Source organism: Sylvia atricapilla, chromosome 2 (assembly GCF_009819655.1).
Source record: "Sylvia atricapilla isolate bSylAtr1 chromosome 2, bSylAtr1.pri, whole genome shotgun sequence".
Taxonomy (NCBI): Eukaryota; Metazoa; Chordata; class Aves; order Passeriformes; family Sylviidae; genus Sylvia; species Sylvia atricapilla.
In genome coordinates, this window is record NC_089141.1 from 81163534 (window position 1) to 81179871 (window position 16338).

General features: G+C 38.0%; 1 protein-coding gene across 2 annotated transcripts; it reads left to right on the top strand.

Moving 5' to 3' along the window:
- The first annotated feature begins 307 nt into the window (after positions 1-307).
- On the top strand, positions 308-15916 carry CRLF2 (cytokine receptor like factor 2). 2 transcript variants are annotated; one of them, XM_066313535.1, is made up of 9 exons: positions 308-516; positions 2810-2905; positions 6721-6832; positions 7526-7698; positions 9291-9430; positions 10180-10342; positions 12369-12483; positions 13526-13610; positions 14826-15916. In XM_066313535.1, exons 2-9 carry the CDS (start codon positions 2830-2832, stop codon positions 15096-15098), a joined length of 1137 nt encoding a protein of 378 aa, XP_066169632.1. In that variant the 5' UTR covers positions 308-516; positions 2810-2829; the 3' UTR covers positions 15099-15916. The 2 variants fall into 2 exon arrangements, with proteins under 2 accessions (XP_066169632.1, XP_066169631.1); XM_066313534.1 differs by lacking the exon at positions 308-516 and having other exon boundaries at positions 2788-2905.
- The last annotated feature ends 422 nt before the right edge of the window (positions 15917-16338 follow it).

Below are 16338 nucleotides of genomic sequence, written 5' to 3' on the forward strand. Positions count from 1 at the left end.
TGACAGTGCTCTGTCCTTGTCCTCTTGAGAGCAATGACCCAGAGGACATGGGCAAGTTAATCAAGCACACTCCTGAAGGCAAGCAGAAAAAGTCCTCCAGGAGAACAGATCCTATGGTATCACTCTCAGCTTTTCAGTTCATGTACTAGGGTCATGAAAATAATCAAACTAGATAATCAGAGCTGGCTTCCAGTAAGCAGAACTTAAGGCAGATGATTGGGCCAGTATCTGCCTGCATGGGGGCAAGGTGGGAGGTGCCAAAGCCCTACATCCCTCTAGTGCCAAATCTGATATTTCTCTCAGCAGTAGCAAAAATAGCTCAACAGTTCATCAGCTTAATACAAGCAGTTTTTTTCACATAGATGTCATTTTTATTCCCCAGGACCTCAGCCATTGATTTTGATTCCAAAGTAGTAAAAAGAGAGGTTTTGTTTGACCTCTGTATACATGAAAGAAGACAAGACTGGTGAGAGGGATAATTACTTGTGGTGCCAACACACATGGTATAAGGAAAAGGTGAGTGAAAATGTTGTGTTATTTTTTGAGAATTAGACCTTGTTTTAGATGTAGTGTCTCAATATCAAAATAATTATAATCCAGAAGTTATTTTAGATATCTTTGTTGATTTCCTCTATCCCTTACCTCCTAACAATGAACTGCCTTAGAAGCTCTGCAGTCCAGTGTATTTTACCTCTGTTAAAAGCAGAAAGGGATAGATTTGGCTCCATCACACTTATATGTTCTCTAATGACAGATAAGACTCATTTCTTGGAAGAAAAATGTGTTTTGAACCCAAATGGGAACATGTGGGAGTTACCATGTCCTAGGGAACCAGAGGATTTTGGACCTTTGCTTTTGTTTATCTCGCTGAGTTTTGCAATGCTGTGGAAACCATGAGTGGATATTAGCTTTCCATTAACTATCACATACAACCTAGTTTAGTATTTGACTTTTGTGTTGCTTTTTTACTTTAGTTCCAGGAATTAATGGCTCCCTGGAGGAAGTTGGTCAAAGTATGGACCAGACAGTTAACAGAAATTGTATGTATGTCAGACAGTCATGCTGGGGTTTCCAAGAATTACTGAGATTTGAATGGGTCTTCTTGGGAGACACAGACTTTGATGATGTAACTAAGGTGAAAAAGGTCTCATTGCTGTTGAGTTGAAATAGTGCTGTTGGGGTAAAAAAGACAGTGAACATTTTAGATAGGGATCTAAGTGGAATGAAAACAAGCCTAAAAAAAAATCATGGCATCACTTCTGAGTTTATTCCCAGCCCACCTAGTACCAGGCATGGCAGACAAGCTTCTACTCTTGAGAAATTTGCAGCAAAATGTAGTTCAGGGGTCTCAGGCAGCATGGTGTGTGTGCCCAGGGCATTTCACATGCACCATGACTGACTTGATCATCTGACCAAGAGAGCCCCAGCGTGAGAAGAAGGTTACTGTACATTTTCTGATGCAAGCACAGAAAAAGCTCAAGATCAGACAGGAAAAAATTTTCAAATTGAGGACTGTCTGAATGGCAGATCTAGTTGGAGGCCTGTCACTAGTGGTGTCCCCCAAGATTCAATACTAGGCCAAATGTTGTTTAACTAATTTATCAATGACTTGGATGAAGGGGCAGAGTATCTCCTCAACGAGTTTGCTAATGACACAAAGCCGGGAGGAGTGGGCGATACCCCAGAGATCTGTGCAGCCCTTCAGAAGGACCTCGACGCCTTGAAGAGAGGGTCAGAGAGGAACTGCCTGGAATTCAACAAAGGCAAATGCAGGGTCCTGCACCTGGGGAGGAACAGCCCTGGGCACCAGCACAGGCTGGGGCTGACCTGCTGGGGAGCAGCTCTGCATAGAGGGACCTGGGGGTCCTGGTGGACAACAAGCTGTCCCTGAGCCAGCCACGGGCCATTAGGGCCCAGTGTCATTAGGGCCAAGGCCAGTGGTGTCCAGGGATGCACAAGGAAGAGCATTGGCAGCAGGCCAAAGGAGGTGTTCCTGCCCCTCTGCTCAGCCCTGGTGAGGTCCCATCTGGAGTGTCCAGTTCTGGGCTCCCTGGCCCAGGAGAGGTGAAGCTCCTGGAGAGGGTCCAGCAGAGGGTGACAAAGAGGAGAAGGTGACTGGAACATCTCTCTTGGGAGGACAGGCAGAGGAAGATGGGCCTGTTAAGTCCCAAGAGACGGCTGAGAGGGTGCCTCATCAGTGTCTCTCAGTATCCGAAGGGATGGTGCCAAGAGGACAGAGCCAGGCTCTTCTTGGGGTGACAGGCAATAGGACAAGAGGCAATGGGCAGAAACTGATGCGCAGAAGATTCCACCTGAATATGGGGAAAAACTTTACTGCACACTGGAACAGATGGTGCAGAGAGGGTGTGGGGTCCCCCTCTCTGGAGATATTCAAGAATCATCTGAACATAATCCTGTGCCATGCACTCTGGGATGAGCCTGCCTGATCAGGGAGGTTGGACCAGATGACCCACTGTGGTTCTTTCCGTCCTTACCTGTTCTGTGACTGTGACTGATTCTGTGATGTAATCACACCTCTGCACAGCTACCTTGTCCTGGTTTGCATCAGAGCTATGGTCTCCTCTGATTGATACAGCTGTAAGAAGATAAAGCTGGAAAAAGAGATATTCATATTCTGAAGATTTGTTTTTACATTGTGTGAAGGAAGTCCTGCACTTCTGATTTGTTTGTAGTTATAAATAAGCCATTTTTTTATTTCCTGTCATCTCCTCCACTTCCTTCCAGCATCTGGTATAAAGTGATCAAATAGTATGAATGACAGACATTATGATTACTCATTTCTTCACAGTCTGTTGTGTCATTCCAACCATGAGACTCATCTTTCAAGCATATTTAATGGTCTTCATACTGGGCAACCTTGTGGCTTCTCAGTCACAATCTTCGGGTAAGTTCAAATCCCCATATATTTATTTAGAAATTTATATACCAGCTAACAGTATTTCTGTGTATATTTTACCTCATGTGTTCCATAATTCAGTGCTTTTTTGATTAGAGGATTGAACCAAACAAACATTAATATCCAGCAGAAGTGAAAGTGGTCTCCTCAAAAACAAAAGATAACAGAATTCTCTGAAAGTTTTCTGACAGAGTAGATTGCAGCCAAAAAAGAGTAGCCTTCACTGAAAAAGGAAGGATAAAACACATTCAAGGTAAGACTTCTGCACTTAGTATTTTGAAAGAATGAACACCATGGGAAAAGATCAGCAATACTTTGCTCCTGAGAAAGCATCAAGATAAAAATAATATTACACAACAAAATTATTAAAGACTAGTCATTTGGCTGCCTAAAAACATCTCTGTTTTGGGTATTTTTCTACAATGCCATTACTAATAGCTTGTCAAAGATAAATGCATTAATACAGAAATCAAGCATAAAGCTCAACAGCTACATCAAAAATCTGATCTTCACTCTAGGTAATTTTCCACTAGTTCCCTGTAATTAATTTTATAAGGAAAAAGAAATTCTTTAACGTTATGATCTCATTTCATCAATCTATAAGTCAGCTCTCTGTTCTGCTAAACATATGGTAAATACCATTTTTGACAATGCTGCATCACCTGATTCCCTAGGGTTAATTGTCCTTGTGAGTCACTGGCTGTCCTGTGGGGGAAGATGACTTCTCTGCCCTGAGATGGCAATCACCTATGGCTATGCAGTGCTAATGGCATGCTTTTGAGGAACACAATTTGAAAGTTAGAGTTGTGAGGCTTATTTTATGCAGTGTCGTGATGCCTGGCAATGGTCAGTGGTCTTCCAAAGCACTCCATTTGGTGGATTCTAAGAATTATGCCATAAAAATTATACCTTGTCTCAAAATGTCTGTAAAAAATTCACTTGCTGTATTTTTCCTCTTCTTGACAAGATGTTTTCTATTCATTCTCTGCCCGATGTGTTCAATTCAGCAGTCTTGTGCACAAATGGCATGTTTGCTTACATTTGGTCCTGTTAAAAAATGAAACTGTCTATCATTGACCAGTACTATTATGGGTAACTAAAGACTATAGTGTCAGATTTGGGCTTTTTTTCTCAGGTAGTTTCTGTATACAGTGCACTGCAATATGTGGAAGTTCAACGTGTGGTTAGTTATCAGGTTTCGTCAGTGTAAGGAAATCAAAAGTGGTTTTTCTTCTTTGTTGTGCATGAATGAGGTTATGACTGTTCCAGTACATGCATGTTTCACTCTCTTATCTTTGAAGACTGATATTCTGCCTCTCCCTTTCTTTTTTTAAAATTTGTTCCATGACATTTAACCTTTTTACATGTTCCCTTTCAGTTGTATTTTTTCTCAGTAATAAACTTTGAAAAATAGAAGGGCGGTGGAAAGTACTTGATCATATTCTTGCTCATGGTTGTATTTGCATAATTTTTTGCTCAAGGAAATTTCTTTTTCCCCTGCATAACTATTTTCTCCACACATATAGTGCTATTTTCCATGCTTCTCTGTCCTGAGAAGAACTAGATGCCCAGCAGATGCCTGTGAGGTTCAAGTCTTGTGAGGAACCTTACCCAGTCACTGTCTGGTTTTATGGAAAGTGTAGGCTTGGATAATTGTCTCCAAAGACCTTGCTCCAGGGCACTGGTATGTGTCCTGCAGCACTGCAGCATGCTGCATACCTAGGTAGACCAGCAGGTCATCCTCAGAGAGAAAGTTGTGCCACCTCTTTTAGCCCAGGGACTGCCTATTCATAACATTTTTGACCTTTTCATCTATCCATTATTATAATAGAAAGAATAATTATGAATGTGCGGCTTTGGTGCATTGTATGTCTCCAGAATCATAATAAGAAGGCTTTAAATATTTGCAATTACTGTGGGAGAATGGACATACCGGCTGAGACTGATTTTTAACGTCACAGCTGAATTCAAAAAATTCCATCAAAGGGAGAGAAATAGTCTCCTCTATTCTCTTTCTTTTTCCGCTAACAGAAGATCTAAATGATTCTGCCTGCAGAAGTATAGGTGTATACTTGCTTAAAAATCAAACACCTTTTCAGTTAATGGCAAAGGAGACATCATCAAAAAGAAAAAACATATTTCAGATAAACTGTATTTATCCTCAGAGGATTTGAAGTCAATTTAATCTAAACTTTAAAGAAACTCACGTATGTTTTGCATGCCTTCATGTTAAGACTTAATGATACAAAACGTACATGTTATAATTTGAAAAGATACATGCAAATACCTACTGTACATTTACAAAAAGTACAACTCATGCTACATTCAAAAAGGCTTCACAACTCATGAAATTGGGAAGCACAGAAGAAAATTTGTCTGGCTAGAGCTCTGAAAACAAGGTCTTTAATGATAAAAGATTGGTAAGATTCTGTCCTACATGCCTACTTCATTATGTTGAAAATGATTTCTTATGAAATTATTTAAAATTGGAGCACAGGAAATAATATATATATATCACCAGATAGTTATTATAATTTCTATTCCATTTCAATTAACTTTCTATTTATTGTTAAATAAAGTATGTCCTGGATTTTTGTCATAACTCTCTTGAATGGTTTTGACAGAACTACATGTTACACCACAAATACACCTCCACGAAAATGTTCTAACTCTAATTGGAGCAGTCGTAAAGCATCTAGACACATCTAGGCATGAAAATAGGCAAAATGCTTACTTGAACCCACGTCTCACATTCTTTGTGTTGATTACAGAGCAAAAGAGGCACCATGAGAATAGTTATTCTTGATTCCTATGAAGTACTCAGAATGACTGGATATGATGAAAAGCTCATAAGAAATATTTTAAAATTTAAACCCTTCCAAAAATTTAGAAGCGCATAAAATGTACACAGTAAAGCTAAAATCCTCTATCCTCCTTCTAGACAGGAATATTCCAGGAAAGATTTTTAGTGGTAAACAATTCACAGCTGGGGAGAGAAGGCTGAAAATTTTACCTTCAAGTGATTTCTTGATAATATGTTTTCTTCCTCTTTATTTATTTAAGTAAATGAATTTAAGTTAATTTCACGCTTTATAGAGTGCAAAATAATTTTTTATATAGAATGGATTTCTGATCCTTTTGCCTTTTTAATTTCTCCATTTCTTCAGTGTCAAGTTTATCTTCAGTGTCTGATTTTGGAGTCCTGTGTGCCTAGCAAGGGCAGTAACAGGGAGATAATCAGAGAGGAGATATCTGCATGCAGTCAGAGGATATTAAATGGTTTTGCTTGTATTTAAGGTGGAGTGGGCCATAGATCAAATATGCAATTCATCTGCTTGTGCTGATCTGCTCTGTGTTCTTCTGGGTCTTGACTGGTCTGCATTTCTGGTGATAGTTCCTTGTTTCTTGCAGCAAACATCTGACAGTTTACACAGATGTTCCCTATAGCATACCCAAACAGTTTTCCTCAGCAGGGATTATAAGGGAACTTGTCCTCAAGGTATGGGCCTTATGCAGTGCGTGAATGAGCCCAGTCTGAACTTTTTGGTCCCAGGACCATGTGGCCAAGTCTCTCTCTCATGTTGCTGTGCATGCCTTCATTTCATTATTTTGAAATTCTAGTTTTAACCTCTCTGTGTTATTTTACTCTATTTCCTTGTATTTTGGAAGTTCTTATGTATTCTTATTTTACAATCATCTGAGCCAATTGCATAGATATCTTAGAAATAGTGATTGCCTACTAATGTCAAGGCATGCTTTTCATACTCGCTCCTGAAATCAAACTCTCCTGATGTCCTGAGCAGATTGGAAAGATGCCATCAACATGACAATAATCAACTTCAATACTGAGAAGATGCAGATCACATGGGCAACAAGGGAGCTTTTTCATAATCAGAATGTATCATTTTTCTACACGTGAGTATTGTCGGTGCCTATTCCTCTCTCTTGTTAAAGGATTTACCTAGAGGGAATGAAATATCCAAGTCCATTTGAGTCTTCAAATGTATACTAGAAATTATTTTAACATTTGTTAATATCTAGAATGAAACCCGTTTATATCCACAACCTACAGAAGTGTACAAATCAATAAACCTGGTGAGTAATCAGTCTCAACAGACATGATATAAAAGATTTGTCCCACCTCTGTCATTGTGCTAAATGTTAATGCTATTTACACCATTGAAAGTGTTTTTTCCATATATATGTCTATATTTTCCTTATTAACTGACATCATTAGTGACTAACAGAAGCATAATATTTTAATTTAAGACAGTCCTTATCTTTTCTTTCTGGGTTGTATATGTGGAAGAACTTTTCACAATACAGTCTTGAAAACAGGATCATGACAGCATTTCTTTGATCAAGTCATTCTCTTATTAGAAAACAACAGCATAAATGAAACTTGATTGTTTCAGACTGCATCAAAACCCAGACTGCATTCAAATTTTGTGATAAATTCCCTCACACAACTAGGAAATTTGTGACTTCAAGAAAAATCATGCTCAGACTTTCCTCGGTGTGGTATTTGAAAAAAAGAATGAGCAATAAAAAAATTAATTAACTTGTGTTAATTGTTAACTTTTCCATTTACCATTATTTCACTTACAGATTTAGTGAAGGCAAGCACAAAGTTTGGAAGCCATGTACCACCTATTTACTGGATCAAAATTATAATTCTGGATGTCTTTTTAAGACAGAAGGACCTACCCTTGCCATTTCTGTGAGGAACAGCAATGGAAGTGAAGAGCTTTTCTCTAAAAAATTAAAAGTTGATTTTTACAGTAAGTTAAAAATCATGAGTACTTTGGAAGATTTTCCAATTCTCTAAATTTGAGAAGAGATCATTTATATAGTATATAAAATGGTTTTAGTGTGCACATCAAAGCAAAACTACAGTTATTTCATTCTGAATTTTGTTGATTTTCATGATGATTTTTGTTCCCTTCTGTCACTTGTAGTTATATAGGCTTGTGTGCAGCTGCAGTTAAATGATATAACATAGGACAGTCAGACTTGTCCCAAGATACAGTTTCAAAATCCAAATGAAAATACTAAATATATATATCTATATGGGTGTTCTTTGTCTAGAGTAGGCCTGCTGATCAAGAAAATGAATAATATTTTTTTATCTTAGTCCTGACTGTATGATCTTTCTCATACTTTCCACCTTCATTCTTTTGCCGTCTTTCATGCAATGCAAGGGAGCAAACTGCTTCTTGTCAAAGATGCTGTCACAAAGCCATCATTGGATGCCAGTAGAAGTTAGCTGAGTGGCTATGGTATAGTCTGGCAGAATAAAAGGGACATCCGACTACTAGTAAAGAGATGATGTTTCTGTTTTTATTAAACCTTTCCTGTCCCCAAATGCATATTCAACATCTAGTGTGAAATTAGTTTATAAAAACCTTCTGGAATTTCACATACCTACATCATTCAAAGTGGAGGGATTTTTTCTAATGGCAATCACACAAAAGATGTACAATGGAGGATTATTTAAAAAAAAGTATTCCAAATTTATAAATAATTTTTTATCAAAAGGGTTTAAACACAAATCTGTCACACAAGGCATCAAAGACAAACACAAGGCATCAAACTTTGAGAATATTTTTGTATCTCATAATTTTACCAATTTCTCTTAAATTATGGAAACATGCAGCCTGATCCTTAAATTTTCACTGTGAAAGACTCACTAATAGCAAAATCAATTTCAAAAGAGTTTGGTAACAAAGGAAAAATATCAAGGATCAGACTGAAGTCTTTAAATTAGGAAGGCAGAGTTTTCATGGTACAAAAAGGCAACTAGAAGGATTAAGAAAGCAGGTAGCACTTTCACCCCTTTATTTCCCACTGCTGAAGACTTCCCAGCTGTGTAGGTCAAACCATGGAGTTGTCTTCAGACCCTCTGAAAGCAAATGAGAGCAGATTCAGTTGTGCATAGATAAGAACCCAGGGCTTTTGCAGATGCCTCATCATATCCCGCATGGCCTCCAGCAGCTGCAAAAGTCTGTCTTGGAGGTTTTATGGCACTGAATTTGTCACTTCATTTCCCATGAGGAAGCTTGTTTCTTTGTCTGGATTGCAGAGAGCTTGAGGAGATGGAAGTCCTTTCCTTAAGTAGCTACAATAGGTTCCTGATGTGAGACAGTTACTGCCTTTGAATGTGGCACCTCACATGGTGAACAGTGTCATGGTGTCAAGCTCCATTTTGATGTTTAATAGGGAGGTCAGTTGCAAAAGCAAAACTTCCAAGAAGAAAGTCCACCTTCATCTCTCATTACTCAGTGAAATATTGAGCCAAGTAAGGAAGAAAATTATTTCAACTTTAAAGTGCTTTTTAGGATGCTATAGCAAAATTTGTTTCTCTTCTTCTCAGTAAAGCCCAGTCCACCAGAAAATGTGACCTTCTTCTGGGAAGAGGATACTGTTACTGTAAGCTGTAATAAACCAAAGAGAAGTGCACACTGCTTGAGACTTGAGCTTCAGTACAAAAGCAAGTTTGACAAAGAGTGGCAAGTGAGTTGTATGTCACAATTTTAATCAACATTGAAAGCAGTTGGACATCACACTTTTAATCAACACTAGAAGGAGTTGGAATCCATAGACTATAAAATACAGTTGTTTCCAAATTTTCTCCCATACTATATTTTCAAATATAGCTGCTAGCAGAAAACATCTAGATTTTTAGAACCCTGCATTTCTTCCATGCCAGAAATAATTTACAAATTAAAGGCAGTTCCCACCCTAAGAGTGGAGGGCAATCTAAGGAAAAGGCATACATTCAGAATAGAGGAGTTTGGAAAGATAGAGGTAGAAAACAGATGAGGGAAAAGAAGAGAGAAAAAGAAAACCTAATGAAATAGAATACAAAAGAAAAAAATTACACAGGATTTTTATTTATTCTAAAATTAGCTGTTAAGTATTTCCAAATATTATTTCACCAATTTAAACCTTTCCATATATATAACTTGTAAATATTTCGTGGATTGAAGTGTCTTTGTGTATTGAAAATATGCAACTGTAACATATTGCACCATGCAATGATTGCTAGGACCTTCAACTCAATATCATACAACAAGGAATGGATATGAATAGTCAAAAGTCAATCAAAAAACAGAATTCCTATAAACTCAGACAAGTTAACATTTGGTTCTGAGGCTTTGCATTGGCCTATCCCTTGTGCTAGCTGTGATCATGACTGAGTGAAGCATTTTGAAGCACAGTCTTGAAAACCAGAATTAACAATGATAAACCTTATTTCTCAGTCCAGAACTGCTAAGTGCTGCAGCGTTAGAGAGCAAGGCTTTGATTCAAGAAAGTGCTACTCTTTCCGGGTCAGACTGAACAGGCGAGCGCCACAGTGCAACATAGTTTATTACAGCAGTGACTGGGAAGCTGAAACATTTTGGATGAATGGCACATTATTAGGTAACAGCTTCTATATATAAGTATTTGTATACACATAAATATTGTCTAAGTGGAAAAGAAGAAGGGGTGACTGCAAAAGAAGCTGAGGACATGCAGCAAAATAATGTTGTGCTATTCTCCATCTTGAGTTATCAAAGAAAGTTCACGTGAATGTTTAATTGTGCCTGTTTAATTTAACTCTGTCCAATTTGTTCCTGATGGCCCTTGAAGCTATAAATATATGTCATAATCAGCAAAGTTAAGAGTGTTATTATTTCAATAGTTAATATTATTGTCACAATAGCAGTGATCTCCCAGTGACAGTGATGTGATGCATGAGGGATCTGTGGGTGTGGGTGTTGAAGGGGGGATGCCCATTTATGATATTCAGACATCAAATATGAACTCTCAAGAAAATCCCTGATGTCCAATTCTTGTAGGCAGTTTGTTTTGCAAGAACATCCAGTTGAATTACAGGACACAGGTCACAGAAGTCTGATGCTCAAGGGTGCTGGATTGATCAAAACGAGGAGAATGGGGAAAAAGAGATTGAAGGGGAGCAAAGCCAGTTACCAGCACTGCTTTCCTACCAGACAGTTGCATTTAACTGAGGGTGACTGACGTCAATTAGATTGTCAATGTAAACAATATTCCTATTGCTTATCAAAACCAAACCCCAGATTTTCTTTAGGGTAGAAAAGACTGTACACCAGACCAACACATTTAAATTACCTAAGCACAAAATGCCCCCCACTAGGCTTTATCAGAATTATGAAGCCCTCAGTTGTCCAGTGCAACAAGTTCTGTAAAATGCAATGGGCTATTTATTAGCTCACCTGACAATCTATGTACACAAAGCTGGGATGAAATCCTGGACCACTGGCAGCTTGTACACTCATGGCCACAGTGCTGACCTACAGAGAAGACTCTTCCACTATGCAAATTGTGAGCCTGCAAGCATGTCCTCAAGTGTGGCTGGCAAATGCCCTTAAGAAATGAGGACAATGTCTTCTGCATTTCTGAGAGCAAACAAGTTATCAACCTTACCTGAACCATTTGACCAGAAGCTGTCAGCAGGTACCTGCAAGGAAGGACACAGCAGAGGAGACAGTCTAAGCGGTGAAGACATTCTGTGTGCCCCTGGATCAGAAGTGACATTGATACAGCCCCTTCACTGGGGCAAGCAGTTTTCTTCAGGACTTTAATGAGTTATTAAATGACTCCAAATCTATAATGACATGAAGCCATGAAGCTTCAAGAAATTTCATAAACTCTGAAGACTTCACTTAACAGGGAGTCATAATTTTTACTTGTTGTTTCCTGGAGACTAAACAGAGCAGGGAGGTGGAACAGGCTGGACAGTTGCTCCTGTATGAATAATCGTCCAGGGTTTTGGCATTTTAATGGGGACCAGAAGGCCTGTAGCACGAGGCAGAGGTTTGAAGTTTCATTACAAAAGCTGCAGGAAGAACACTGAGAATGCAGAAAAATGCACAAATTCATAAGTTTTATATACTTGCATATAAGGTGTTAGCCTGCCACTAATTACTTTCTGAGTATCAACTCTTGTGATTTGCTGGCTCTTTGTTTGCTGGGATTGCTTGTTTGTTTGTTTTTGTTGGGAGATAAGACATTTGGGCTACATGTAAACTTGCATTTGCACCTTTAGTGACAGTAAGGCATATATAATACAGATCATAGCACAAAGTTGCTCTATCACTGTCAATGCAGTGACATTGATAGGTGAGTAGAAATACTTGATTCATTCATAATGCATTCACACTGCCTATAAGCCCCCTCTGTTATCCTGTACCAAGTCAATTTAGATAAGTAAAAGCACACTTTTATTTTGTTGCAAGGTTTGGGGAAGCAGAGATTTTCTTTTCAGTCTCAATTAAACAATTAAACTTGTCTTATTTGTCCTTAAAAAGTTTTCTGTTTTTTATTTTTCTTTTTAAAGAAAAGTCAACATTTTAGTGCGATTAGGAACATTTACAGTTAAAGCAAAAAAAATTTTATGACATATTCTTTTTGGAATTATTCTTAGATTCATGTGATGATGATGTAACTCCTCACTCAGAAACAGAAATTGTTTTAAGTTGTTCGCTGGCGATACTCTTAATGATGCTTATCCTCTTGATTCTTCTGTGTAAATGGCAGAGGTAAATATAGAGTTATTGATTACTGCTAAATAGCCACATCATGAAAATAGGGATTCATTCTGGATGAAGTCTCTAAGTGATGAAAATTCTTATCAGATAAATGAAGTAATGGTGAAGATGTAGAAGTCAGTAGGTTAATCACTGTTTGAGGAATAATACATCCAGGCCTTCCAAACACCCAGGCCTTTAATTTGCAAAACTGGAACAATTCTGGTAAAGAACAATGTTTCAGGATAAAATTGTGTCTCTTCCACTTAATTTCTTCTCTTTTTTTAGAAATCTAGTTAAATCTTGAGGAGCCAAATTTTCTAGCTACTTCTTCAAAACAATGTTCTTTTGTGCAACCTTCATCAAGCAATCAAAATATCTGTTTGCAGTAGGATAAAGTAAGCTTGAGTGCATTCAACTTTAATAAGACTATATCAATATTTAGATTGGCAGTTCAATAATGCTGTTCATCTTTAGAATTTACAATTTTAAAAAACCCCCAAACAACTACTGAACAACAGGCAAAACTGCAAAGGCCCTGAATTTTGGCATTTTTGGTGGAGAAAAAAAAGCAAAAATGGCGTATTTTCACAGATGAAAGTATTTGTGACTCTAACTACCGTTTTAGCTCATAAATTGAGTTTTTTTCTCCCGCACTTCTCTGGTTCACATTTACGTTTCTGTTCACTAAGTCAGCCAATACAGCTGGTTGCTACACCATCTTCTTTGTGTAGGGGAAGGTAACCAGAGAATGCAAGTTCTGACTACTGCATCAAGCAGAATGGCACATGCTGACTAGCTGGAAGTTTGTATAAAGCCTGGATTTTCCCAGACTGGGGTTGGGTTGAAAATTCATCAAAAATTCCTCTTAGCCTGATGGTGCTATCAGACTGTTATAACTGCTTTTTGACTTTGGAACACATTAAAAGAAATCAAGAACAGAGTACTGTCATGTAAAATATGTTTGTGGTATAGAACTGTGCTGAAGGATATTTTTGTATGAAAAAGTGTGCTATAACGAAACATCGGTTTGTATTTTTTTTCCTTTTTGCAGGGTTCGGATGTCAGTCCTGCCTGCTATACCAGACCCAAAATACCCATTTGCTGATCTCTTCAACGATCACAATGGAAACTTACAGGTGAAAATCACCTTCTTAGCAGGGCTGTAAACTCCACAAAGTTGAGAATAATTTGAAAGTAGTTACTGATTCTTGCCATGCGTAGACATTACCACAAGAAGTGCCCAAGATAAAAGCCCTCAAACCCTTACCCTGGTGCATCACCAAGAGGATCCACAGAGCGAATGCCAGAGCTTATAAAATCAGTGTAGTGCTGCTTTGGGACTCTGAAAAGACGCTTGCTGTAGAGACCGAGAAACTGCTGGAGAAGAATTTAAGGGTGTCAAGAGGCACAATATCCACTGAAATGACATTGTGGTGTTTGCATCCTTTCCTGCACGTGATAGGTCAGGGAGCTTGCTTCAACCTGATCTTGACCCTTATGTTTGTGAAGTGCTGAGTGTGTGAGTGCTGGTGCAGTGATGGCACTCACACCTTTGGAGGTGTCAGTCACAGTAGGAAACATCCTCTCTTCACCATAGAGGTGCATGTTCACAAAACCTTTAGACACAGAGTGGCTATCAAATAAATAGACTACAGTTTTTGCTTTCATTTTCTTAATGCTTCTTATGAGTCCCTGACATTACATATGTGGGATAGTTTTCTGTATTAGCCATACTAGCATTTACCTTAATTGCTAGTAAGTTTCCTCTAAAGGGGAAACAGGTTAAATATTTACATTTTCAAACCCAATAGAATATCAAAAATCAGTAATAACTTTTCAGTGACAAGCTGAAAACTTTTTATATAAAAGATAGCTTTAAACTCAACCTGAAGAAAAAAGGATACAAATTCAAATTACTACTGGAGCATTAATACAGATATGCTGTGTTGCCTAAGTCTTCGTCTAAACTTACTCTTAATTTAGATTACGTCAGAGCTTGGGTCAAGGAAAAGCATGAGTCTATCCAAGAGTGAGCACCAGATATTTTACACATCTAAGGTTTTCTAAGGGCCCTAATTAAATACTAAAATGTATTTTATGTGGTCTCAAGAATAAGTAGAAGTTTGTATGCAGTTCTGGAATCCTGGTTGCTTGCCTGCCATTCTGTCTTTCTTCTGTCTTGCTGTATCATGTCCTGCTTCTCTACGTTGCTTCCTCTTCATCTTCTCCATTGTGGTTTATCATGGAAAGATGCCAATATGAATGGAAAATTGGTAATTGGTATCTGTACAACCAGGTTTCTTTTGACAGATAACTGATCTCTGCCAGCATTAACATTTTAATTTTTCTAGGAATGGCTAGACAAAAATGATCACGTGGTGTTGCAAACCGAGCTAGAATATGAAGAACCAGAGTCCATCACTGAGGCAGAAAGCCAGCAAGAAGATGGGAAGAACAGTGAGAAACTGGGGCCTTTGGAAAAAATCTTCACTTTTCCAGGAGCAGCTGAAAATAATGACAGCAAAGCAGCTGAGATTGCCTGTCTGATACCAGCATCCAGCACTACGGCTCCTTTTGCTGGCTTCAGTATTTTAATGAATGACGACATGTATGTGATGTTATAAAAGCTGCATAATGCAGAAGATGTTTGGAAACTGCATAGAAATCCTGATTAGCTTGGGAGACTGACTGAATAGAAAAGGTCATCATGCTAAGATTCAAATCAAGAAAGACACTGGGCTATGTTTTCAGATCTGTACTTTCCCAACAGTTAGGATGTCTCGGGAAGACTCAAGCGTTTGAAACACACGCCTGATAATTTATAAAGTTAGGATTTGTTCTTCTAATTGATGTTTATCCCTAAGCCCCATTTTCCTGCTGTGCACAGGAGAGCACAGGAGCACCTCCATAATACATGTCAGCAGAGCTTAGATTTAGTCCTTCTGCTTATGGAGTGTGTAGAGCAGGGGAAACTACACCATTCTTCATTCCAAATGAACAGAGAAAATAAAGAGATTTTGCTGTCTCACATAAAGAGATTTTTGTTGCATAACTTTGCTTTTCCTGGCACTTCTTAGAGGTTTTTTGGAGAAGGAATAAGGCTCACATTTAAGAAGAGAAGAGTGAGGATGTACAATATTGAATCACATTTTAGCCCACAGATACTTCTGTGTAGGCAGCTTCCTCCTGAACAACTGGGCTTCAAGTGTTTCCTCCGAAGGTCATGTCCTCTGTATCTTACAGTCTTTGAATAGTCAGCATCTTACAGCCTTTTTTTTAGAAAGCTGAAGTTCATTTTGAACAGTATTTATGTATAACTGAGTTTCCCTTATTTCAAACTGGGATTTAGTGCAAACAGCAGGTGTAGACACAAATTAGGACTTCTTGCTCATATTGCATTTACTAGTCTCTTGTTTTCCTTTAGAAAATGGGAGGTTTGGGGTTTTTTAACAAGTTCAGAAATAAGTTTAGAACAATATTCTGAAGTTTTCTAAACCTATCATCTTTTAAAATATGTTTAATTTCAAATTTAATATGCAATATACTAAGCAATCAGATTTGAGAGAAAAGCTTAACTATTCTGAGTTTCTCCATATCACTTATGTTGAATGCTACTTATAAGCAAGTAGCTTAGAAGTGACTATCATCTGGGCAAGTATATATAGTGTGATTATATGCTGAATTAGCTGAGTTATTCACCTGCATATTAGTCAGTTATTAAACGGCTTTATCAGCTGACTAACCCTTGCCAATCACATGCTTTCATTATGCAAACACTCTAATTTATTGTGCAAATTGGAAATTGTACATATCTGAAAATTATTACGATAAGTAAAATATTTTAATTCAGTGCTTTAAAAACTT

Coding starts and splice junctions, on each gene's coding strand:
- CRLF2 (XM_066313534.1), top strand. CDS start 2,788: ATGATTACTCATTTCTTCACAGTCTGTTGTGTCATTCCAACCATGAGA. Junction 6,833..7,525: donor AATGTATCATTTTTCTACAC/GTGAGTATTGTC, acceptor TTTCACTTACAG/ATTTAGTGAAGGCAAGCACA. Junction 7,699..9,290: donor ATTAAAAGTTGATTTTTACA/GTAAGTTAAAAA, acceptor TCTTCTTCTCAG/TAAAGCCCAGTCCACCAGAA.